Source organism: Cyanistes caeruleus, chromosome 2 (genome assembly GCF_971803275.1).
Source record: "Cyanistes caeruleus chromosome 2, bCyaCae1.hap1.1, whole genome shotgun sequence".
Classification (NCBI taxonomy): Eukaryota; Metazoa; Chordata; class Aves; order Passeriformes; family Paridae; genus Cyanistes; species Cyanistes caeruleus.
This window is the reverse complement of record NC_141702.1, coordinates 94984149-95012043: the sequence shown is the minus strand read 5'-3', so window position 1 is coordinate 95012043 and position 27895 is coordinate 94984149. Positions and strand designations below refer to the sequence as shown.

The 27895-nt window shown below is 37.3% G+C and overlaps 1 protein-coding gene across 2 annotated transcripts in view; it reads right to left on the bottom strand.

Moving 5' to 3' along the window:
- The window catches only part of THADA (THADA armadillo repeat containing), a 152142-nt gene that overhangs the window by 41703 nt on the left and 82544 nt on the right, over positions 1-27895 (bottom strand). For both annotated transcript variants that reach the window (XM_086878437.1, XM_086878438.1), the window contains exons 30-31: positions 18765-18880; positions 3869-3954 (exon numbers count right to left, since the gene is read on the bottom strand). In XM_086878437.1, coding sequence (XP_086734563.1) covers positions 3869-3954; positions 18765-18880 — 202 coding nt within the window. The remainder of the gene's footprint in view (positions 1-3868; positions 3955-18764; positions 18881-27895) is intronic.

Sequence of the window (27895 nt, the reverse complement as noted above, 5' to 3'; positions counted from 1 at the left end):
TTTTCAAGATATGAGCAAGAAGGAAAATGTGACCACTGTGTCTTGTGGCATACTTCATGTGTTACAGAGAGACAGAGCATCCCAGATCTGAGCTTCCACTGCAATTCAATACTCTGGCTCCTGCATTACCAGCACTGCAAACCACAGTAATACTCTCAAGTTGTTGTTTTGCTTCAAATACCAATTTCCAGAAGATCTAAAAGCAGGAATGCCTACAACAGGTCCTCTCAGAAGTTCACATATTCAATATTCCATCTCTTGAAAAGCCCATCTCTGAGTGCACAGGAAAGCCTGTAACCTCAGATGCACACATGGATCTGGAGCTCTACAGCTCAACAGACCTCTGCTTCTAACTCCTCCTGATCAAAACTTGTGAATATGCAAATAATCATGCACACAACTAAGGCTGAACATGTTCTCACCTGGACTTGGGCTCATTTTCCCAACGCCAATTATGCCTACAAATGTCACTTTATTCCTCTGTAATATTTGAATCAGGGTAGAAGTGCCAGAATATCCTCTGCAAGAGGACTGCATTGTTCTTCCATGAGAATTAGAAGGCCCTAGACATCTATGATTTTTGATCTATAAAAACAGTTAATGTGGCAAAAATACATCAGGGAGGATTGCAAGAACAAATTCCCTGGATGCAATTAGTAATTATTAATAGTGACAATAGACATTAGCTCATCAAATAATCCTACACCTGGCAAGAGCTTTCTTTACTCTCAATAAAGGCAAAAATAGTATTTCTATATTTTTAATTTTTTTTTTTAAGGCTTGCTTCCAACCACAATTGATAACAGAATAAAAATATTTTTATGTTTTTATAGTCTTGGCATTACGCATTGTCTCAGCATATCTGAAAGCCCTCAAGTCACATCAGGAGCTGAGAAAAATATTCTAGATTTTGCCTATCACCTCAAGGAAAGAAAACTGTCTTTTCCCTGTAACATGAATCAGGCAACACTTCCATCCAGTCCAGCAAATAGAAATAACTGTGGAGTTCGGGTTGTTTTGCTTTGTTTAAGATAAATAATCATCATTTAACCAGCAATAAATTTTTAGCTGGACAAGATGCTTTTGGTAGCCATTACTCCCTGCCTTCCTTAGCTGACATTTTAAAGCAGACATTTTGAATATGTGAAGTAAATTCCCTAAGGGCTATCCTGCACTTTAAGAGACAGATTTTATTAATTGAAAATAACAAATCACTTACAGAAAATAATCATAATGTAGGAAAGACCTAGGCAGAGCTGTACTCTGAAAACCTCTTTGTAATTGTAGCCTCTTTAGACAGGCATAATCAATTAGAAGTGGTCTGATTTTAACCAGTTGCAGGCTCATTACATTGCATTCCCATTTCTGTTGATGAAAATCAGTTTCAGCCTGTGGCCTGGAACTCATATACAGCACTTCCTGGGGCCTCTTAGATAAACACATCAAGAAAGAGTTTTATTTGGATTTGTCCCTCACCCTTTATTCATTGAAACAACTTTACAAATCAACATTAGAACAGAATAAAATTGGCTCATAACCAGAGATATGCATATATGAGTAAGATATTTAATATCAGAAAAGTATAACGCTTCAATTTATAATCATATCTTAAAAACATTTAAATGGGAGACTCAAAACATTCAGCTTTAACTGGTGAGTTTAGTCTTTCTTTTACTGTGTCATGAGACACTCAGTTTCTATTTAATATAAACACATTACTCCTTCCTTTCAGAAAGGCATCTTGCCTGTGATACATATAATTGTCCCCAATGTATCTTCAAGTTTTCAAAACAGTACCTCCAGCCTAAGTTTTTACTCTCTGTAGACACTGCCTGAAATATGTAATTTTAAACCTATGTAGGAATGAAACTTTTAAGCAAAACAATACTAATGAACTGTACCCAAGCAGAGAGAATCTGAAAAAATAATTGCTTTCCTTCTGCAGAAATTGTACCTTACAGCACCCAGGTTCAGTACAGTCCACATAAGCTTTGAGAAATAAATGAATTCCCTACACTTGGTAATCCAGTCACAGCATGGTGCAGCCCCTCAGGCTCAAAGGACTATTCACAAGTCAGGGGCATTAAAAAAAAAGAAGGAGAGTTCCCTGGTGTGGAGAGGTCCATAAAAGTCTTTGCAAATGTGCAGCAATTGTTTAAAAAACACAACAGACAAAAAAAACCCCAAGGATAACTGAAATAGGAAAGAGATAAAGGAAATGGAATGCCCACTAAGTAAGCAAAATGAGGAGCCCTCCCCTGGAGTACTGGCTGTTCCTTCCTAAGAGAAAATACAAAAATAGAGTTGAAGGATGAGTGACAGGAATAATCAGAAGACGAAAGAAACTTCAGATGAAGAGAACACAGAAAAACCAGGATGATTCATACCACCAAGGAGCTGAAAAAGAGGTACAGGATAATCATTAAAAAAGTGTAAAAATTAATATTCCCAAAAGGATCTCTCTTTTTAAAAGTACCATTCAAAGTAAAAGGGTGATGAGCCCCAATGTGGTTGAAGGAGGCTTGTTTTTGTTTATTTTGTAGTTGTGATACACAGCTAGACTTTTCAGTACAAAGGATTATCACTAAGGCCAATGGCATGTGAGGATTTAAAAAGCTTTATTTTGTAGTAATAACAAAAATAAGAAAATATGTATTTTTAATATCAGAATTATTGATGGTAGATAGAGCTTAGTCCCAGAAAAAACACTAAAGAGGCTGGAAAAAAATTATCCCTAGAGACATGTTATATTGAAACTGCTTTAGATAAGGTGGTACATTCCACTCAATAAAGCATGTGGCACTTGCCTAGTCACTCTGTATGTCTGTTCTTCTGTTTTAAGGGCTAGTTCTGCATCAATCTGTCTGAAGAAGTTAATTTCAGACATGTTCATCACCAATTTGCTTTCCTAACAAGTATCACTATTTGAACTATAACATGAAATCACACCAACAGCAATTTTAGAATTAGAATAGAAGTGCATCAACTAAAGGTCCAGGCAAAAAACAAGCAAAAGGAATTGGTTTTAAAATTAACAGTGCCCACAACATGACTATCTGAAATAAAAAATGGCTCCAGTGACTTAAATGCAGTGTTAAGAGTTCTAATGAAATGACAGAACTATTCATTAATTGCCTTCCCGGACTGACAAGGTAATTTATTACTCACTTGTTAATAAGAAATGAACAAAACAGGCCCACAAGGAAGCTACTTACAGCTGACTGAAAGCTGCCTACACGCTGGCACATGTGAAGAGACATACCTTCCTCCATACCTTTGTTTTTCTTATTGTTCACAGCTTGTTTTGTACTGTTGCTAACTATAATCTACAACATTAAAACCACTGATAGTTCTCAATAGTCCTTAAAAAATTCCCATTGATAAAGAATCAAAATGAAAAAAAGAAACTGAAATAAGCTCTCAGCTATATTTTATAAATCTTCTAAACATTAGAAAATCCTTTCCCTAAAACTACTTCAGGTGTCTCACAAAGAAACATTTCTATGGCTTTATAGAAAGGTTAAAATAACAATAGTCTGGGATTTGGATTTTGGATCAAAAAAACCATTTTGGAACATGGAGAGGATCTTTTTTTTTTTGCTGGCTATTCTAGGACTAGGAATACTACAAGATCATCACCTCAAGCCTTGGCATGGAGCTGTACCTCAGTTTTCTCCTCAACAAAACCTAGGACTAGCTTTTGAGAAGGCAGAATAAAGGGCCTACTTCTACAAAGCAGCTAAAGGATTCCAGAAGTCAGTAGGTACCTTAAACACAAGTAATGTACTATAGTTTCTCCAGATTCAACAGGGCTCAGAAATAGATACACATATTAAATCCAACGTATAGAACAGTACATTTGACTTACCTTGCTTTTGAAACTTTTCCAGGTGAGTACTCAACATCACAAGGACATCAAGATAGGCAGCTCTGGTCACCAAACAAGGATTTAGCCTGAAAAAAAACCCAAGTTTTTAAAGCTTAAACCTTACAACTTTATGCTCAGAAACAGCAGTAAAACAAACTAATTTGGCATGTCTATTTTAATTAATAAAGATAAACTACTGGTCAAATTAGACTGTGTATATAATATAATTAGGCCAAGTTGCCTAAGCTTCACTTCCTGGTCCACTCTGAGTGACAGTCACCTTTGCAGAACTGGCAACACCTTCCTCCTCCAGCCATTCCACTAAATGGCTATTGATAAATTTCATTATTACTGGATGAACCAGCTCATTGTAGCACCTACTACGTCTTTGTCTTGTTTACAGATAATGTGTTGAACTAAATGCATCCACAAAAAGAATTCTTCAGTTCTTCCTTTTACAGCTCATAAACAAGAAACTTCCCTTGCAAGGTACCTGGTACATCTTTTTAATAGCCACAGCTCTCTCACTCTTCTGATGATGACCAGAGGTGTTCATGTTTTTAAAATTAGGTATTTCTTTTTCCAAACAAGAATACTAGGGATTTTATGTATATAATGGAAACTGGCAATAAGCTACTTTCTACTCTACCTTTTCAATTTGCAAGTGAGAAACATCTATTTTCTATCCAATATGAAAAATAAAATTAGGTTAACAACTTAATTTTTCTTTGTATTACTATCACTGAAACATATTTAGCCATAAAAACTCTTTAAAAATATTACTTAAAATGTGAACAAACAGGAAATCTATTTCAAAACACAGAAATTATTCTAAAGAGCCCAATGGGACTTGTACTAAAACAAAAACTTTCAGAATCAAGCAGCACAAGCTTGAAGTATGACTAATTCTGCTCAGTATTTAATTTCTATTTTATCTGGCACTTTCTTTGTATGCTTATCTCGATGTTTGAAACTTCCAAAAATTGTGAATTAAAAATGTTCCAACAAACATTATGAACTCTAACTTTAAACTCTATCCTTAAAATTAAAAAAAAAAAAAAAGTTTTTCAAGTAAGATATGTGATCATTAAAATGGAAGGTTTGAGGTTCTTGCATAGTTTGGCTGCTGTATTTGCCTATGGAGAGTTAGCCTATGAACCTAAAAAACCTTAAAAAAGACAACTTTAACCAGAAACATTGCTCTCACCTTCAGTAATAAACTCTGCAAGAAGCCTAAAATACTTACGCCTTCTTTTATGGACTACAATATTATTCATCTGCATAATGCACAGCAGAATATCTGCTACCAGGATCTCTCTTTAGAAGAGTTTTTTTTCTCCTTTTGCATAAATAGAGACTTTTTGGACACTTTCTTAATAATGTACTAGTCTAGGTTCATACCTCCCCAAACTTCTTCATGTTTGCCTCCTACCACCTGTCTTAAAGCACAAGAGCTAAAAGCTGCCTGCTGAGAAGATGCACATCATCAAGAACCAAAGCCTTAAAAAGCCAAAGCAATTTTAATATGGCCTATTTTTGAAAAGTCATATTAGGCAGACTTAATTTCTATCCACCCTGGTTAAGCAAAGATCTTTCCTTTATCTTGGGCATCCAGTTGCTGCCTAAGATGTTCTTCACAAACGTGTAAAAACACCACTAAGGAACACTCACAGAGTTGGGAGCTCAAACCATGAGAAAACAGAGGGCCTGATCAGTCAAAGGCTCAGAAGAAAAACAAACCACAAGAGGTCTCTCACAAATGGATGAAAGCAGCCACAACAGTTTTCAGCCAATAGGAGGAACATAATGGGTCTATTGCACTTCAGCTCCCTCAAAAAATGGATGACTTGCTTATCATTTCATGTTTTCAGTGGAAAGAAAATTTCCAATGTACAAACTGTGCCTTGGGCAAAATATAGCTCGTGCAATTTTTACTGAAGAGGCAACAGCAACACTGGCATGTTTTTTATTCTGGTCCAGCTTTTAAGCATTTACCACTTCATTTTAAGTATGTGCATATGCATGTTTTGATTTTGAAATGAGACTTTTCCAGCATAAAACATGCCAAACGTTTGTCCTTGGCTGGTTCCATTGCTCTAGTGATGCTAGTGAATTCTCATCCATATGTGCCAGATGGACACAACAGGAAATTCAGTTTTCCAAAACCAAGAAACCTCAGCATTGTTCAGACTGTAGCAGTAAGCTCAGTCTTGAAGACAATCAAACTGCGATTTACGTAACAGATCTGACAGCCAAAAATCACAGTGCTGAACATTTCAAATGATGCACTGCACAGTATTTAACATGACCTGTTTGTGCAGAACTTCAGCAACAAGAGTGGGGATAATACAAGTTGTTTCCGTTTTAACACCAATACCAATAAAGTGATGCTCTCATAAACAAGATTTGAGGAAACCTTCCTCCAAACAAGAAAGTCACAGCAGTAGCAAAAGGTGAGAGCTCCAGACATCTGGAACAGCATTCCTTCTTTCTTTCCAAAACCCAAGAATTATTTAATTTCCCTTCCAACCTGATTATTAATGGAAACAAATACATCATCTGCTCACTCCAGATGATAAACTGAACATGACTCTGAACGGGGTAGAGCTAGAGATGGGTAGGGCTCTCATATCTAAGGGTATATCCACCCAGAAATATAAAATAGCTATCAAAACAATATTCATACCATTACACATCTATACTAATAGCAGGCTAGTGATGCCAGGTGATCTGATTAAAACGATGCTTTGTCCAGGCTAGCCATTAGTTTAATGTAACAACAGCACATCTGGAAGTCAAAGAGCTGGCACCAAAGACCCAATGGCCACCGGACATACTGTGTCCAGATGCCTTGAAACATAATTTTCAGAAGTCGAATTTGTTGCTTTGTGTTTGGATATAGAGCTCATAGCCAGCCTGCTCCTGGAATCCTACTGCACTTAGGAGCTTGCCCCACACTTTCTAGTATTCCTTCATAATGCTCTCACTTGGAGTTTGACTGTCCAGGTGGAAATAAAAATCAGGTCGCAGGCAACTGCTGCATTAAGTTCCACTAACAGCTAATACTGCAGAATGTATGAACACATCTGACCAAAGAGAGGTCAAAGGCTGCCTTGCCCTGAATAATGCGAAAGTCAAGCACTGTCACAGACTGGACCTGCCAGAGGGAAGGAAGACTCCTGCAACAGGCAGGAACAGAAAGAATTACTATTTTGGATTATCTTGTACTTAGCAAGAACAAGATGCAGAAAAAACTTATTTCTCATTTAATCAAGGAGAACAAAATGACGATGGGAGGAGTTGACATGATCATCCTATGAGGACAGGCTTAGAGAATTGGGATTGTGCAGCCTCAAAAAAATTGCAGACCTCCAGCACCTAAAGGGAGCCTGCAAGAAAGAAAAAGACTTTACAAGAGCTTGTAGTGACAGGACAAGGCGGAATGGATTCAAACTGAATGGAGGCAGGCTTAGATTACATATTAAGGAGAAATCTTTTGCTGTGGGGGTGGTGAGGCACTGGAATAGGTTGCCCAGATGCAATGGCATGCCCCATCCCAGGAGGTGTTCAAGGCCAGGTTGGATGGGGCTCTGAAAAACCTGTTCCAGTTGAAGGTGTCCCAAGCTCACAGCAGAGGAATTGGAACTCGGTGATCATTAAGGTCCCTTTCAACCAAGGAGATTCTAGGATTCTATGACCATGGAACTCCACAGAATATACAAGGTTATTGAAAGAACACAAGCCAAAGAAGTTAAAGGAACTGAAGATTTTAAAGGGTTTACAATCCTTTTTTTTTTTTTTTTGTAATTGCCCAAAGCTCTAGCTTGACAGTATCTTCAGTATGATGGAAATAAGTGTATTTTTTTCCTTTTTCCTCACTATTTTACGTAGGCCTGGCTGAACAGCAGAAAAACTGAAAACACAAGTCCCAGTTTGCATACTACTGACACTTCATAGCAGATTTCTGATTAGATCCTGAAAATAGAAGTCTTCCAAATCTACTCAACTTCTTATCATTAATACTGAACAAGTAATTTGGGATAGAATAGCAGACTTCTTTGCAATTGCATTTTCAATTCTGGCATGTGAATATAAAATTTAAAAAGAGTTCAAGACACATGCAGAAGGAAACCTTTTGTTAGCCATTAAGAGTCTAGGGACTTTTTTCAAAGAAAAAGGTCAATGAAGCTAGAGTCCATTAAAATTCACAGGCCTTTGAAGAGGCCCAAATTAAGCACTTGTAGAATATTATATGACCAGGGTAACAAAGAGCTATTTGTTTACAACGAGGAGCTGCCTGGTAGGTGAATGAGGAAGCATACCCTTCAGGAGATATTCCCTCTCTGGAGACATAAATCAGACTGGGCAGGTTCAGAAGTTCCCTATGCAACACTGGGGTTTGCTCCAGCTGGCTTTGGCTACCCACAGTAGCAGTAGGGCTGCTTTCATTTCTGCTCTGCCTTTACCTCCACTAAGTATCACTGGTTGCAGTTTAGGTCTATGCAACTGAAATCAATCCTAGACTCTCACAGCTTGGAGCTCTACAAATATTATCTTTAAAATGTTTGATTCACCTTTTATAGTTAAGTCATGCTGAATTTGAGGTAGTCATTGGTTTGCTTATTTTGGATGGCAGATCTAACACAAACCAAACTGGCATTTATTGAAGAAATCAGTAATATGTGGTCACAGACCTCCTGTGTACTTGGCTCTCACAACTTCATTGCTTCAACTCTATCAGGAACACATGGCTTAACTTTTAAAATTAAGTTTCTCCTGTATTACTGTTTAATTTAAACAAGATCAACAGCAATGAATTACTGAGCAAATTACCTTCTTTTCCAAGAGAAACAAAAAGGAGCAAAGAACATGGAAAGCTCACACATTTGGCCTCAGTCCTGTCAGAACACTGGGAAAAAGACAATTTCTTGCTTCTGTAACCACTAAGGTTTGCAGAGGCCCTTAAACGGCATTTCTGCTTATTAAAGGGAACTATTTATAACCATCCAGATTTCTGTATAAAAGTCAGGATGCTAACACCCCTTTATACCAAGTACCAAAGAACTTTGATGCACAGCTTCTGCAGATACTCATTATCTTCCCAAACCCTCAGTTTTCAGTGACAGTCAGATGACTTACAGAGCTAACAGCTATTTTATCCTGGATCATTCCTCTTTTTCCACCTCACTTCAAGATGGGCAACAACAACTGTAACATTTATTTATTGCATTTGTTACATAAATAAGACAGATACAAGCTAGTGATTATGAAATCAAAGCAGTTCGTGTTAATGTTTATTGCATTAGCTTTTGGTTATTCTAAAAATTCAATGTTTTCCAAAGAGGTAGTTTATTTTGCTCATATTTTCCCTCATTAGGAAACAGATGTTGGAAAATCATTAGCAGAACAAGCACTATTTAATATACAGCAACTTACAATATTTACTAAAAATTTAACAACATAAAAATCAAAGCATATTTCATCAAACTCTCAATGAGCACTAAGAAATTTCAAATGCAACCAGACAATTAATGTCTCTTAAATAAAAATCCATAATATTTCTCTTGTGGATGAGGTTAGTTACAGGTATCTTAGTGCAGTTAGCTATCTTAGGGATTTCTAAAACCTTTAATAAGAGGTCTCAGAAAAGCTCTGCATTTTGCAGTCTCCAAGCTTTTAGAAAAGGCTGAAAGACTGCAAATTTTTAACAAGTACTGCTTTATCAAACTTTTTAACTACTAATCTTATTTCTGAAATGGGAATATAACTTTATTAAATAACTAACAAAATAGAATTTCCTCCTAATAATGTAAGATGTACATTCCAGGTCTGGTCACAGTAAAACAGTAAATAATTAACAGTGTCACACAATATTCTTTTAAATACAGTGTTTAAGTGACACTTAGGAATTCAGATTGGTTAAACTCAGCTCCAAACTTTAAAAACTGATGACAAGATTTGGATGATGAATCAAGCTGATGTAGAACTTTAGTCAATATCATACAACTTACAAAGTCACCTACAAATCCTTTGATTTTGTCAAAAAATTTTACAACAGTCTTAAGCATCAGGGTAAAGACACCAGAGCTGTCAAGACTACAAGAACAAGCCCTCCAAAGGTCAATTCACAGCTACCTTGTGAAGAAGAAGAGATTCATTCTAATGACTTGCATGACTTTTCATTTCAATTTTCAAAGTGATCAATTAATTAAATCAACTGCCTCTCAACAACTCTCTCTCTGGTCTTCAAAGAAAAAGTCACTCTTACTGTAATGCTGTATGCTTCTGGAGACTTTGGAAAGGCTGAAAAGGACTAAAGTTCCTGGAAGGAAGACCTGTTCTTATGATTAAACCTATCAATAATATTTTAGAGAAAGTCCCATATTAGAAGAAACACTGTAATTATTAAACACTGCCCTATTCTCCTGTGTAAATAACATGCTATTGTCAAAGAAATTTATATTTTAGCTGGCAGAAAATAGATCAGCTTGCTAGTGATGAATTTAAACGCCAAATTCTCCTACTCTCTAGCCATCAGTATTACATATAGTTTTTCATTCTAACAGATCAATAGAATCTGCTTCCTGAACATCATATTCAAGGTAATACACAGGATGCAATTGTACAAATTCTTGTACTTCTGAACTCTATAAACATTTCTGATAAGTCAAAATTTTAGGAAGATTTAAGGCTGGAATTCCATCTTGAGCTCCACATAAACACAGTAAAGAATTTTGATTAAGTCAAACATGTGCATAGCTTGTTGCAGTGTGTTTCTTGTTAATGGTATGTTCTGTTATTGCCCAAGTTGATGGTTTGGTCCAAATGAGGCCCTCCCACCCCACACTGTCAATCTACCCTGAGTCTCCTGTCAATCCTGTCTTAGGCCCACCACATGCTTGGAATTCCACTACAGAAATCCCCTCAACTTTGATGCTTGATTAGTCCATGTGACCCAACCTTTCCCCCCCACCTCCCTCATTGGAGGATGATTTTGTGAACCCTGCCTTTTACCCTCCCCAGGATATCTCTGATTAGCTGATGCTTTGTACCCTCCCTTTGAACCGCCTCCCTATTTCAGCTGTTGAACACTCGCATTTTCTGTCTTTTGCCCCCAAGATTCTCCAGAGCAGTAAGTCCTCTGTTATCCCATGCAAAAGACCTCCCTCTCTTCCTTGCCTCCTCAGAGCACAGACTGACAGCCAAAAAGCCGTAGAGCAAGTGCTCTAGTCACACCTCAGGTCATCCTGCTCCTGGGGTGTGACCCACTCCTGGCACAGGCCGAAGTGATAGAGCCAGAAAAGCTTCAGCCCAATGCATTAATAGCTGGTACTCAGGGACAGAATCTGTGCAACTTCCTATTTTGAGTTTCCCGCTGTGTCTATGTCTTCCATAATCTCAGCTTTTGTGGCTGGCACACTGGCAATTAAATTTTGGGTTCACAGTTTATCTTTCCCTCTCTATCAACTCCCAGTGTACTCCTTCTGGAAGAAGGGCAAACCTCCAAAAGTATTCCTACTTCTGGTGGCCAGATTCTTCTGATATGTGACCTGATATTGTGTCAGCTAAAAATCTTCTAAACACACCAAAAAGTGCATCATCTGTGATGTCTTCACTCTCGATACAGTCAACTCTACACAATCCTTGAGGGCTGTCCATGGGGAGCTCTGTCCTTGGGGGGTTGCTGATGAACCAGGCCAAGCTGGCTTTGTACTGACCACATTTTACCTGCAGCGTGATCTGGGAAAGGATCAGTTGTCATCTATGGAGGCGACAAAGCTTATGGAAATCACTCCTACACATACAGCAAGCGGCTGATTAAAAGATTAAATCTTCTCCTGTTGTTTTGGTTATTAGCTTTCAAATTCTGCAGTATTTTAAAGACTGAGGTTTTTGGGGGTGTATTTGTTTAGAGGGCAGCATTCATATTTTAATATATTTTCTCTCAGAGCCCACATCTGTAGCACTGAATCAACATGCATGGCCTTCCTCTTGTCTTCTTAAGGAGACATTAATAATGGATTTAATTATTAAACTTTGTCCATAGCATTTTTAACCATGTAATACAAAACCAGCACATCAATGAACATCACGGCCAACAGACCTACATTTAATGGAAAGCATTTTAAAAAGTAATAATGAAGCCTGCGCTACCAAGTAAACCTTGCTGAGTTCCTGGAAGCGCAGGAACACCCGCATAGAAATAGAAATACAAACATTAGTAAAAGTGCATCTGCTTGCCTACTTGGTGCTGTTGAGATCTTCTCCAAGTAATTACCATGTGTACAGTCCCCCGGCTTGCCCATTCTATAGGGAGAGCTCATCCAGCATTAAAGCAGGAATTGTCTCCAAAGGGAGTTGCTAGTTGGTGATTTAAGTTTTTCTACCAGCCTCAAAGCCTGACTATTATGTTGTTATGAGTTTCCCTGGTAAAGACAGAGAATTTATTGCTTCAAAAAGAAGCTACACAAATTATTTTTTCATTGTGATACCACCAAAAGCATCTTGAGTTTCAGCTGTTAAGAAAAAATTAATTTGTGCTCCAGCTGTCCTTGGTGAATGATACTGAAAGGCTGTGTTTTGTTGGTGTTTTTTTTAGCATACTTGATTGATAAAATAATCCTGGCTGTTCTCTTTTTTGTTCTCTTAATGAGAACCTCATGTGATTCCTGAGAAACATCCTAAAATACTTAAAAGGTCAAACTAATCCCCCATGTGCAAATTTAATGAATTTTAAACAATTAACATCAGGGGGCTTACTTATGAAGAAAATGCTATGAAAACGCTTATGATTATTTACTGAGGAGCATTTTCAGATATAAGGGAGGATTTATGTCCAAATTGTAATTTCTGCCTACTCCAAATGTTGCACTGGTTGAGGGAAAACCTTAAACAACCTTATCCAAAACTTAATATTCCTGAAATGTTTGTAATTAAGTGTAGGAATATACCTATGAACCAGAGTCAAACACTATTTTATCTTATGCAAAGTACATCTTAAACTTCAGCCTGAAGCCCAAACATCTCTACTGATACCTAAAGTGGATGTTCCAAAACAAGCAATCACCAACTGCCTAAATAAGCAGCTTGTAGCCATGTTAAGGATAGTGTTATCAAAACTGATGAAAGAGTGGACTGGGAGCAGCACAGAAACCTAAATTAGCCTGCTAAAAGCACCTAAAATTTAAAATACTGCCTCTAGGAATACGTTTATGAACCATTATGTGCTATGACTGTTCTCAAAAACAAGACAAACAAAGCTAAACAAGGCCCATGGGCTAGAATGTGCAGATTAACAAATTACTTGTGAGTCAGCACCAAGCCTGACAGCATTCAATAAGTGTTTGGACAATGCTCTCAGGAACATGGTGTGACTCTGGGGGATGGCCTATGCAGGGCCAGGAGTTGGACTTGATGATGATGATCCTTGTGGGTCCCTTCCAACTCAGTATAATCTGTGATTCTTTGAGCTGTTCATACTGGTACACTTAATTTTTCAGCTGGAACAGGACAACAAAAATTTCACTTCATATTTTATGTGTGCAAGGGTAAGCACAAATTATTGCTCCAGCTAACAAAGTTCTCAATTTGACTCCTGCAGAGAAAAAAACTTCTGCAGAGAAAGGCTCAATCTTTAAAACTATTTTCAACTTTTGAACTTGGCTGTGCAATGCATACAGACCAGTAATGAACAAAGGTAATTAACTGCACATCTCAATATGTAGGTTTTAAGGACAGAAATGAGAAAGTGGAAAAGTTAGAAAATAGGACCTTGGAAGGACAAGAAGTTTCATCTTAATGTGGTGGAAGAAGAAGAGGCAAGAGTAGTAAAAGAAGAGAAGCACCTCTCTCTGCCAAAGACGATAACCTTACATTCTCCCCACTTCTCGTTGTTTTGAAACTACAAAAAAACACTTCCAACACTTCCAACTGCAAAGAGCCATGGGCATGTTGCACCTCTGTCTAGGTATGCTCCTGTTTTGTTTGTAATAGTCTGCTAAGTTACCACTGTCTCTCCTAAGAGGAAATGAGAAGAAAGGCATATTTAGGTTACAGTCCGAGCCATGAGGTTCTGAAAACAGAGAGGCCACATTCTTGCTTTCTCCACATATGGCTTAAGTGCACCTCACATAAAGTTCCTCCTAGGAAGGACTTAGGACTGATCATCTATTGTCACACACATAGTGCTGCCAAAAGCAGAGGGGGAAAAGGGGTACAACAAGCTTGATGGAGTTCCATGGCCATCAAAACTTGGCAAGTTACCATACTCTGTAAGGCTACAAAATATTGATGAGATTTTCCTCATTCAAAGCAGTCATAGCTGGATCATCACAGAGTCAGCCGGGGGAAATCCAAGCAGCACATACCTCAGCAAACACTGAACCTTGTTTTGAGCTCATGCCTAAAATAACTTTTGCATGTATTTGTTGTGCAAGCTTGAATCTTGTGCAGAACCCATTTGTATTTTTAAGTGCCAACCATAAAGCAGAGAGCTGCACGCAGCAGCACTGCAGAGCACAGGTTATTTGGGTTATAAAAACACCACAGGTGGCCCATTCCAGACAAACCAGCGACTCCTTGCAGAACACAAAGCCTACTGGTTTTATACAAGGCTGTTCCCCACAAGTTAGTTTCAAAAAAGCCACCTTCTTAGATGTTAACTCTCCCAGTGCAGACAAGCTCTCAGCTAAGAAACAGCACATCGCTAGAGGTTAGCAGAGTATGTAATTTGATTTCTGGCAGAACCTCAAGTCTTTTCCCTCTCCTGTGGTCTCCAGGAAGTAGGAAGGGATAAAAAAAAAAAAAAATCCAACTCAAAATACTGAAAAGCAGCATCCTACAGCAAAGCCATGTGATGACATGATTTCTCAAATTTTCCAATACCAATATTTTGTCATGACAAAGGCTACAAATTAAACAAGAGAGTTATTCCTGGGAGTTCTCAACAATAAATGACCAAATTCAAAGGCTGCTCTTCCAGCATTCTGTATTTATGAAGCAGAAGGCATCTAGAGTTAGTCTTGTAACTCCCTGGTATGCAGTTGAGCTAAAAACTGCTTGTTTATAAAATATGTATTCATATAACAGAGCTTTGAACTGTTCCAAATATTTAGCTTGATAAACTGTTCATATTTTAAAGCTTTCATCAGACTAATTTACCTCACTTCATTCCATCAACTAAATTCTCCAACAAAGCAGATTTTACATATTTTTTAAATTTCTGTTATTCACAAATACCCTGCATCTCCCACATTTTCAAAAAATGAAATTAACACTGATGTGAAGGAAAGCAGTAACATTACTAAACTACTTTTGATTTAAAAAAAAAAAATAAAAAACACCAAGCAAAGTATAAACATACAAATAAAGTGAAAAAATTCAACCATCACCTTGAGAAGTGGATGGAAGGCATGTCTCATTCAAAACATCAAAAATGAAAATACTCATTCTGAATACACAGAAAAGTTAGTGCTTTGAAGATATTAAAAAAAGCCAAGGAGAAAAAGCAACCATGCCCCATCAGAATACATCTGCCTTGACAATAGATAGAAAATACCAGTTGAGAAAGTGAATGCTTCATGAAATTCGATTTGGGGAATGTAACCCATTATTTTACTCTCTAAAGGAAAATCAGGTCGTAGCATGGAAAAGGAAAAAGAGATTATTATATTACATGGAATATGCAATAGAATCTTGAGCTATTCTACACCAATAAATTCTGATGAAAGGAAATTACATTCTGGCCTTGAAAAAGCAAAGAAAACCCTAAAACCAAAACCCAAACAAAAAAACCCCCACCCAGTTCAGGAAACCACTGAGGAACAATAATCTCTCCTCCAAATACATGCACATGACAACTGAGCCTCATTTTTAAGAACTACATATGCAATCCAAAGTTTTGTAATTCAAGATTCTCAGAGAAGTTTGTTCCATAATACAAAGGAAGTACATAGTTGAAAGAACACCAACAAGAACTTCACAGAACTAGCACAGAAATGTGACTGAAAATTGATGTTTGGAAATAAATTCCCCAGATTCACAAACCACTTTCCTGTTATTTTAACTTTTTTTAACCATTTAAGATTAATAGTGAGTGCCTCTTATACCCTCTTTTCAAACAGTCTCTACCCTGCAGTATCGCTGACATGACAAATTATCTCCTTATGAAAAAGGCAGAAAAACCAGATGGGGATCCATTAACTTCTCTCTGTGGTGCTCATTCTCTTTGCCTGAACAGAAATAAGGTAAGAATGTCTGTACATGACTGAGGGTCCAGCCAGCCATCACCCTCTCTGACAGCAGATGCATACCAAGAAGTCTAACAACAGGGCAAGAACAAAGTGCTGTTTCCCAATAGGCTCTCCCAACATCCAGAAACACACACACAGTTTCACAACTCAGTTGCCAAGCAACCTTCTAAAACTCCTTTAAAAGAAGAGAAAGGAAAAGCAAGAACAAGACCCTCACACTCCACTGCTGATCACAGAGCAGTTGTTCACCTTCACCCAGTCAACTACGAACAGTAAAGCTGCACACTGAATGTGGGACACTAAAACCACTTCAGTGGAAGGGGAAGAGGAAGGGGGAAGAGGGGAGGGGGGAGGGAAGCTCAAAGTGTGCAAGAATTACAAAGTACATTAGAAATTGGCAAAAATTGTTTCTGTCAGCTAAAATCCCTATGCTCTAAATGTTGAAAGGCTGCATGCGCAGAATACAAAATTTTACTTTCTGGGGATAAAGACATTCTAAAACCCTTTATGTATAGCATTAACTGCATTGTGGAGAACAACGACAAGGAGGCTACAACAAACTGACAAAATTAGAATGTGTTGCTGACATTAGTTAATATCAGGGAGCTATTATCAGCACATACAGCTGTGACTCTTTACAAGCAAGTGAAAGAGAAAACACTTTTCTTTGGGAAAACACCTTTACTGTGCACAAGAATTTCTTAGAGAGGGCCTGAAGAGTTTTAATTTCCAGGGATGATAATAAAATAATAAAAAAAAACTCACTAAAAACCCAACCAGTCATCAATTGATGACTGATGTATTAGAAAGGGAAGTTCTGAAAAAATATTTTGGAAATAGAATTTATTTAAAATCTGTCATGAAAGAGCCCAGCCTTTATGTATTTGCTGAAAGAGAAAGAGGTTTGAATCACTTTGCATGAGTGTCTTTCTACCGAATTTGGTCTTCAGTGTTTGGGTTTTAACTCTCCGTAACAGTATCAGTGAATTTAATTCAGTTATGCAAATTAACATTCTAATTTAAACACTTAAAAATGCTTACATTTCAAGTGAAAAGTGATTCAAGTGAAAAGGTCCACCAAATCCACCATGATATCTCCAGTTGGGGCAGACAGCAGATGCACAGGAAACGGAAGCATAACAATAGTGACACTTGCCAAAATCTCTGTCTCAACCCTCAAGGTTGCTGACGAATTTCTTGAGCCAAATGTGATGCCCACATATTCAGTAGCCTCATTGGACTTTCCTTCCATGACTCCATTAAATGGTTGTTTAAAAATTCAGACAGGTTTAAAACTAAGACTATCTTATGAGACAGAGTTCCATAGACAAATTAAAATTACATTAAAAACTTCATTAGTTGGTTTCTTTTACATCTACCACCTTGGACAGAATTCTAATTTCCTGTCCCTTTCTATGGGACTCATATTTCACATCCCTCAATTGTCCTTTTTCCATGATTAAAAAAAATAATCTCAGCCTATTTAATCAGTCGCCAAGTAGAAACTGTTCTATACTTGGCAGTCTTTATACTGCTTCTGATTCCTCCTGTATTTCCTTTGGGATTTAAGCAATATTTAAATATACAACACAGGTTAATACCCAAACACAGATGGATTTTCTGTGTTTTTCTTCTTTTTTTAATGATATTTGCCCCCTCCCCTATTGGGCACTACAAAGAAAAAAAGTAACTTTTTTCAAACAAAAAATCCACTCTCTAAACCACTCTTTCCCCATGTAAAATCCAGACTTTGTTTATGAGCACCATTTTCCAATTATTTGCATCAAGTTTTATCTGCTATATCATCACTCCTACTCTGTGAGGAGACACTTCTGTAATTCCCAAAGATCAACTCTATCTTCATTATCCCAACTCAGTTAACACTGATAGATTTTCCCCACACACTAGATACCCCTCTTCTCAAAACCTCTAAAGATTGTGGTTTTGATGATCAGAAAATGACTCGGGTTTTATCAGAGGTCCGCACTACCTGCACATCATGATTGATATGATATGATATATGATATGATATTATATATGATATTATATGATATGATATGATATCATATTATATCATATCATATTACATTACAGTCCCCTTACGATGAACTTATGAAAAATGTTTCTGAATCTTTCTTGGATTGTTTGTGGGCAGCTAAACACTTAGTGTTTAAACAATTTAGTTTAAACAATTGCTATGACATTTTCCTACTAATTTTCTGTAAAGGTCAAAGTCAGAAAAATAGAAACATAAAAACCTCATATATGTGGCATATTTTTCTTAGCCAAGAAGTAACAGTTATTCTCAAAATGTCTGTTTCTGCAGAATATATATATGTATTATATGTAGATATAATACATAAACAGTAGATAATATATGTAGAATATAATGTAGAACATATAGAATGTTCATTCACAGTTATTTTTTTCTTTAATGTCTGGACTACAATGTTTTTCCATCCTTGCTTTTGGGGGAAAAAAAAAAAAAATCACCTCGACTGAAAATCAGCAAACCAATAAGGCATCTAACTTTTACATATTTATAGACAAATAAATCTGTCCACCTTGCTAAAATAACTTTAAAAATCAACCAAGTCTTCCATTAAACTGTGTTTATAAATCAGGTATTTTGTGTTTTATCTTACCTTTCAGCCAGCCACAGCTTGGTTCCCATACAGGTAATGATGTCACCCAGTCCCTGCTGGAAGTCCAAACTAACAAACTGGTTTGATTCCAGGTATGACTGCAGCAAGTGAAAAACCTAAATTTAAAAAAAAAATAAATAATTTTGAAACAAGTTTGTAGCCACTGCTTTTCCTTCAAATAACTGAAAGATGAAAGAGTCGCCTGCAAAATGAACAATGATTAATCAAGGAAAGACATGTATTCACTTGGTCATGCAGCAGATAGAATCCTTAAATCCCTAAGTTGCCCATTCTTTAAAACTCATTTTTTTGCACAAACAACAGGCAGTGCTAGAAGATGTTAACCTCCATGAAGTGAATAGAAGGCAGCTGGATGAACATCGCTCCTCTGGCCTTTTCCAACTTAAGCATCCCTCAGCTTTCAACTTTCTTGCTGTGCCGTTTGCTCCCCACTGCCAGCACAACTGCCTGGGGAGCAGACTGGCAGCTTGGCACACTGGATGGAACAGGGCTGCTTGCACTGTACAAGTACAGCCAAGGAAACAGGGAAGGGAATTACCATCTATAATAACTCTGAAGTGGTGACAGAAAAGTATCTTTATTCCTGTTCCTGAGAACCTTCATTCTGGACCCCAGCTAAACACCGTGGCCAGCTGGGTTTCACAGAGCAGGGAGATGCTCACATTTTTCCTTTTCAAGGACTGAGTTCCTGCACTGGGGTTCTGCACTGTCTCCTCCAGAGTTTTATGTAAAACCCTAATAGACATGTCCAAACTTTGATAAAGGAAAGAATTCAAGGTAGCAGAACAGAAAGCAAAACCTGTAGCCTTTCTGGTCAGACAGTTAAAACAAAAATGTATGTTCTCAGAGACCCTCCTTCCTATTTAAAAACAGGTAGCGCTGAATTTACAGAGAAGTGTTTAGAAAAGAATTTGTTAAAAAAAAGGTGCAGTTATCTAAGCATTAAATGAAAATATTCAGTAGTATAAGAAAGCTGATAGCAACCACACAGCGGAGAAGGGCTCTCCAAGCCCAGTCCATCCTGCATGTGGCAGAGGGTGCATACACACACTTGACACAAGTGACACTACCTGTATCATCCTACTTGGTTTTAAGTTTTCCCATTCACATGCAAGTGAACAGGAAACACCTGGGTGAGGTGATTTCTGAACAGAAACACATGGAAATGTGTGTTGCAGTAGTGAAGCCTAATGGAAAAGATCTTACTCAGCATAAGGAATTCTGCCTTACAGCCTCAAAACTGGAAATTCTGTTCGCTTATACAGCTAAGTTACATTTACAGAAAGGGCTTCTATGCAAATTGAAAAAGTTCATCCGCCATTATTTACTGAAACTGACCATGTGCAGAATTTAGGAAGGTTAAGAGGTGTTATCAGACCATTTCTGAAAATACATATTGTGAGCATTTTATATAGAAACACTCTTGACATGTGAGAGTATTAGCACTTCATACTTGCAAAGTGACAATTTAATGACTAATGGATCAAGCTGGGGCCTTCACTTCACTTTGGGAAAAGAAAAACCTTTGTATCCAGATTTTTAGATCTCAGATCTTGATTTTCCACATTCCAGCTGTCACTTGCTCCGGGGGTTATATTTTTTTTGTTTGTTTGCTTGTTTTGGAAACACAACCAGTGCCACATAGCATTAACTTGACACCATTTCATCTGGGTCATTTTTTGTGAAATCATTCAAGTGGAAAAACAGCTGCAGTCATTTCAAATAAGCACAGAAACAGAAGACATGTCAAGAGACTATCTAATCCATACAAATACTGAGGCAGGGTCTAAACATTCTTAAATGAAACAAATGCCTGACTGTCCTAATCCTGAAAACAGCCAAGAAAGCAAAATGCAACCTTCTCTAGTCTTCCACCCTCAAAATCCAAGCTCTTGAGGTAAGGTGTTCTTGCTGTCTGCTCCCACCACTGCCCTCACTGCAAACAACTGTTCTCTGGACACTATTCAGTCAATCCAGATTTTTTCCTAGTGAGGCACTTATTAAACACAGAGATCCCACTGGGGCCCTTTAACAGGAACAATGAAATAAACTTCCATCTCTCTTTGTTAGCAGGTGCTGTGTAGGCAACACACATCCTGGAGAAGTAGCTTGTCTTTTGGGGTTTTTTTCAAATCTTCTGAAGTCCTCTGAACTGAACATTCTTTTGTTGATAGCATGTTTCTAAGATGGCCTTTCCAAAATTTTTTTGAATCTTGATCTTTTTCTACAAAACACTTGGCAGAAGTGCAAGCTTGCAAACATTACAAAGTGTCACCAGCGATGTCTGCCTTGAATCTCCTCCTTTAGTCTGCTCTTGTGTGTGCAAGTCTTTGCTTACTAAATGGTTTACATAAGTACCTACTCATTTTCTTATGAAAACCAGTGTACTAAGCTGCCACTACTAATAGTTCCTCTATATTTTTTGTGGCTTGCCCTTAATCCCTGTTAAGTCCCAGACATGACAGAAGAAAAAGAACAAAAATGGAAAATAATATTTATTCAAAAGCTCTTTTTGCTTTTTATATCCTCTGCTAATTTGAAACCATTTGGTGCCTTAACCTTTCCAATTTTATTCTTCTGTGCTTGTGTTCATTTCCAGGAACAACAATGGATTTACCTCTAAGCAATAATATAAAATCTATTTCACAATTATGAAGGAGCTATCACATTTTTTCCTAGAAGCTTAAATTAATTTAATCTCTTCAGCTCTGAAAACAACTCTCAAAGTGCCTTCCATATAGAGGCAGAGGAAACCTAAGTAGTTTGATAGTTCAAGCTAAAGGTCTTGAAAGAGAAAGAACTGTGTGTACTATGGAGGTCAAATTGGTGGATTTAAATTTGTCCAGGTAGGAAATTCAGTACTGAAAACAGAACCAAAACTCCTCTGGAGTTAATTCTCTGTATGAACCAATCCTTTCAATACTATTCAGATGGTAAAAATCACAGGACACGAGCCCTGTTTAAACAGCAGAATTAGAAGGTGCAACTCATGTGAGAGTTTGATGCACTCTTGAAAAGTGCTTGCATCTATCAAAGAAAATGTTCAACCACAATTTAGACTGTTCTTTTTTTGACATACACAAAACCCCGATTTTCTTGCTATTTCACTGCAAACCCTCTTTTATTCAGGCACCCTCACCAATTTTAGACACATAGAAAGCTTTCCACATGAAGAAATTATTTTCTCAGAATGAGATTTTAGAATGCCTAAGCTAAACTGGAAATTGCAATTAACGTCAGCTTGTTTTATACAAAGCCTTACTTTATGCAACCTAAAACCAGAGGCAACCAAAAAAGCAATGTGCAAAATTTAACCTCAGTAGTTCTTCGCTTTCATCACATGTGATGCATCATTCTTTGGCTTCCATATGGCTTCCATGATCTAAGACTACAAGCCAGGCAATATTTTCATGAGGGGGTAGCACATTTTACTAGATTGTTTGATATAGATAATAAAATAGACAGGATTTCCAGCTCATGGCTCTCCTCAAGTCCAAAATACTGCATGATTTAAAATCCTCTGCTGAATTCCTCACACATAAATGCAGTGAGGTCATGGTGTTCTTGTGTATGCAGTATTGTTTTTTATTACACAAAGGTAATACATTAATGATTTTTTTTTCTTTTTTAAAGGTAGTTTTACCAAAGACTTGCCCTATCTGTGGAGGAAGGTTTATGAAGACTTGCTGGTTGACATGGTTCTTTTTAATATATACAACACTTCACTGAGACAAGGTATTGTCTGTAGTTCTGTGGAATCCTGCATTAAAGATGGTGAGTTCATGGATGCTCAGAAACCTTTTCCTCCCTCTATGCAGGCTGTTCAGGAGTCAGGATAATACATCAACAGGACAGCAGAGACTGCCCATCAACCTGGACAAGAGTTGTTAAAACAGGGTAAGCCACAGGAAGCCCAGATACTTGCATACATGATGGGCAACAGTGTCCAGTGACTGATCTTTCTGGGACCACTCAGTCCACAAGGTTCTAACTCTAAGCCAGCATGTCCTACGCTGCGGCAGGTAAAACCACCTGCATGGGAGGACTACTTAGTGCAAAATAACACAGAAAAAACCCAAACAAACTCTACCAACCCAACCCAGGTGTGACACTATATCCTAATGAGCAAGAACCAAGGACTCAGCACATCAACAAAGTGACGTTCTGCTCTTCAGCCATTCTCAACTTCCAGTATTCTCAATGTTTCCCCCTGTTTTTCCAGCTGTAGAAGCCTCAAGAAAAGGGAGAAAAGCAGAGGAGGGTGCGAAAAGGAAGAGAAAAAAGGGAACAGCCAGCATGGTTCCCCACTGGTCAATCAGCACACATATCTTTCTGTCCTGTTCACATCCATCCCCCACTCAACAGTGTGCCTTGAGATGCAACATTGTGTTGCCCTGTCATGGCATGAGAAAGTTGAATGCTTTCTTTGTACCCAAGAAAGCCTTAAGACATAACATCTGCTATTTTCTAAGTGTTCATTTTGGATGATTAAGTGAAAAAAATGCGCATTGCTTTTTTAAAAAAAACAAAACAACAAATACTTAAATGGTTAGACATCAGCTAAGTCAAAAATGCAAATCACAAGAAGCAGGAAGAGATATTTTCCCCCACACTATCTTGGCTATGATATGCAGCAGATCATTATCTTTTATCAGCTTGAATTGCTGGGAAATACACAATCAAAATAAAGAAGCAATGTAGTGATGTGATGAAGGAAAACTTGTATCAAGAACAAAATTTCCCTAGTGCAAATTTATTTTGGTGCCAAGAGTTCCCCTGCGTACATATAGAGACACTGCAAATGCAGCACAAACTTTCAATAGCCACAAAGTGGCTAGCATTACACATTTTGTAATGCTAGCATTGATCTAGCATTACACACTTTTTAACAAATTCAAATTAACATTTCATAGCATTAGCAATAATTTTATAGGAGGAACTAAGGTTTCCGATTTCATAATGAACTTTTAATTTCCATCATAAAACAATGATTAGGTGGATACCTGGCGCACATGTTTGCATTTGAAAGAAAGCACAGCACGTTGCCTTTTTCAAACAATGAGATTTGCCAAAAACAGGAGGTTATCCAGTTGCACACTTCTCAGTGAAGTAGCAACACTGAGCTTTCCTCCCCCCTTAAGATGACCTGAAGCAATAAAAACTTTTTCATGCATGCCCTCAGCTATATTTGGATGAAATTAAGTATACAGTACAAATATTCACATTCCTAAGTGCAAGACTGAAACAATGCTCCCAGTGTTCATTGCAGTGCTTACTAGGGGGAAAAAAACCCAAACCAAACCAAAAAACCAAACTGACATCAAACAAAACTTTACATTCTCAACATATATCCTTTAATTCCCTAAAAAAATACAAAGAATACAGATGTTTCAGCTGCTGAAAGAAAACACTGCAAGTACTGAGCTTTCAAAAATATGCCACTCACCAAGCTATGAAGGTTGAAGTAACAAGGGAAGGCAAAAAACAAATAAAAAAAGGCATTTGCAAAATGGCAGAAGTAAGAGGATTTACTAGGCTAAATGCGGGTTTTCAGAACAGTCCCATCAAAAGCTTTTGCCTGAGTATTAACATGCTAGTAAAAAAACCCTCAAACATAATTTTTCTTTTCTCATTTAAAGGCAGATAAAATTTTATTCTTCTTCTGTGATAAAACAAACTGCCGAATTATCTCTGTATTTTGAAACTTAGGTCTAATTTTCTTTTACTACAACCATTTAGAAAAAAAACTGGCAAGCTGCCATGACAGGTGAAAGCAATTTTTAAGTATTATAAAAAGTTTGAAGTTACAATAATTAGCTCTAGGCAAAAACAAGTCTTAAAAATCCCCCTTTTTTCCTTAAAAATGAAAAGTGCCAATGTGAAAATTACAATGGGACTAAAAACCTCATCCTACCACCCCCAGTTTTCCAATAAGATATCTGTCCCAAAATAGATGGAAGAGTTTGTAACTACCTGCTTAGCACCTTACTCTGTTAAAAACTGGTATTTGTGGAAAAGAAATATGAAGTTTTATCACCAGAGAATATGGCATGAACACAGTGCCTGCAGTCCGTGCTGATCTCCCAAAGACATGCAGAGTTTAAAATGAATCCAGAACCATGGGGCATAAAGGTGCTGCACCAGGCACTGCTGGTGGCACCCTGTGCTCTGTGTCCTCATGACCCAGACTCTCATACTGAGGTTTAGCAACAGATAGATAACTCTATTACAGTCTTTAAGGATTTTCTTCACTTGAGGCATTTAATTGTGAGAGAAGCTTTTATCTGATGCTTGTGGGCAAAAGCAAATACTCTAAATTTATTTCCCCATTTAAATGGCAATATACTGAAATTTCAAATGTTTATCAATTCTCTTGTCACCCACAAACAAATGTGTTAGAAAAGCCATCATTCTTCTCACAGTCCTAGATCATTTAGATATACCAAATTATTATAGGCATCACCCCCTTTGTTCCTACCATTTCCTTTCTTAGAAGTCCTTCATTACATACTAGTCATAATAGTAGTTTCACAACTAACAGATCAGATTATTATTTCTGCCAGAGAGTTATTATGATTGCATATGAATATTGCTTCCTTAAATTTGTTTTTGTATGGACTAATAAACTCAGTTTGAGGTTCAATTATTTCCTTCTGCAACTAATTTTATGAAAACTGTATAAAATCTTTTTCTTTCTTTAAAGCAACAGCTGGCTCACAATTCAATTTTTCCAGAATTTTAGCTTTGTTTTGTCAGCACATTTCATTATCTAATTATCCAGTTTTGTTTCATTATTAATGAGAAATTATGGCACTTGAATCCTTCCTCCAAATATATTCACCAAAATTCATGAAGCTGGGTTTATTCACCAATTAAAGTTGTTTTGATTAAAATGAAGGCAAGCATGTTTTGACTGAATTAAGAAATAGAAGCTTGAAAACATCTAAATTAATAAAATTAATAAATAAAAATACAATACCAGTTAATTTGGTATAATTCAGCAAGAATAATACAGCTATTTAATCATCTGAAAATCATGAGTGTGCCATAACTAATGAAAGTTAGAAGATGCTGAAAAATAGCAAAATCGCTTTCTTCTCAGTGACAGACAATTGTCAGACAATTGAGAATTGTCCTCAGCCTGTATTTCTGATCAGAACAAACAGTAGGAAAGATACAATGAAGTTTCTTCTTCCAAATCTATATTCTGCCATCCTAAAAACCCACCCATTATTGTCCTAATCCAGTTACCTCAAAAGATATAAAGCTACACACATACACACCCCAGCTTTCTTTTACCCCCTCTTCCTTTTTTTGAGGGGGTGGCAGTGAAACAATTAGAAATTATTTTTTTCCATGCTATGTCTTTGTAACAGCTCTCCTGTACATGCCCACATGAAGGAAACAAATACAAATAAAAGACCAAGGCACACATTCCTGTTTACTGAGGGATATTTACAATTTGGAGGAATACTGTCAGCTACCCCACTGACACAAACAAGCTGACACGGTAAGAGACACAGTATGAACATGTTTACCACAAGTGCTCAGAAGTACACTGGCACTTGACCCCACAGCTCTGCTGGTTTCAGCAGAGGTGATCTTCTGCCTCAGGAATGTCTGTATTAACACACAAGCTGAGAAAATAATTAGAAGTAAGCTAAAGCAATTTCCCCAAATTCACGTTATAAAGTGAAATAAAGCTTGCAGCTACAGAAAATTTACTTCTCTCAACTAATGATTTTAAACTTACAGAAGAGAAATAAATAAATAAATAAACAGGTCTCTCACAAACAAAAGAAAAATATTCAGTATTTTTAAAGTCTGAGGAATAATTTGACACATGAAAAGTCCCAGTGCAGCTAGCTACAACAATGCTAATAAAAAAAAAAGAAAAGAGGTGATGTATTTCAAGGTTGTATAACAACTTCTGAAAGTTCTTCCCATACATTGTTAGTCATAACCTGTAACTGTACGTGTTCCTGTGCATGAGGATCAACTTCCCTTCCATTGCTGCTTATTTACAAGAATTTTGTCACCATTAATGGCTCCATTTGCATCTAAGGAACTCAAAACTACCAACTGCACTTCTTTGTTTGAACTCTAAGCCAACATTTCAAAGCCTGCTAAACATAGGTAAGATTGATCGCTCTGCCAAGACAGGGATTGCTGCACCTGAGTGCAAACAATAGGGAAAATGTCCCTCCCTCAAAGAAAATTCTCACACAGTCAGACAGAGGTCACTGGGAGAACATGGGGGGCTACACCTATGCAGATCCATCAAACACCATCCATGTTGGTGCCCAGAACCCCATGCCTCAAATGCCAAACTCCTCTGACACGGAGCAAACACAGCTGAATGCAAACAGAACTCACAAGAATTTTCCTCTGTCAAAATGATCCCTATAAAAGGGAACATACAACTGAAACATGCAATAAAAGTAACTTTATGTCTAGACAGCATAGCTGATGGGTGGGCTTAACTTGCAGATAAATTAGATTGAATTCCAAGCATAAACATAAATAACAAGTTCAGCTTTACAAGGGCAGTACATAAGACAACTCGAAAAAAGAAGGTGCATTTAATGCAAACTCCTTTTCTGTTTTGTTCTTTTATTACAGTCCTTTTCTTTTTTGTTCTTTTATTACAGTAACATCTAGTAATTAATTTCTGTGAGAGGATCCCACACAGTTGTAATATATGAGAAAAAAGACAATCCTCAACCCAACAGCCCTCCTGTATTTTCAGTCTCATTGGACTACATGGCAGCACTGTTCAGCCCAGGTGTATGCGGTATACAGCCACTTTCCAACACAGAAGAGCATCTGATAGGAAAGAGGATTGGCTCCCTAAAATATACATCTCTTTAATTTTTCATGAATGATGTAGAAATAAAGCTATCAGTTATGTAATCACATATTGTTTCTCAATATGACACCTCGCCCCCCCATCCCAAAAGATTATAGAATAAAGTCTTGCAGGCAAGGAAACAGAGATCGAGTGATTTGAGATATATACAGGATACATCTCAGAGACAGACAATTCAGATCCTGTAAGTTCCAATTCACAGATAGTAGGCATGTGCATGAGAATTTATGGGGGGAGAAGA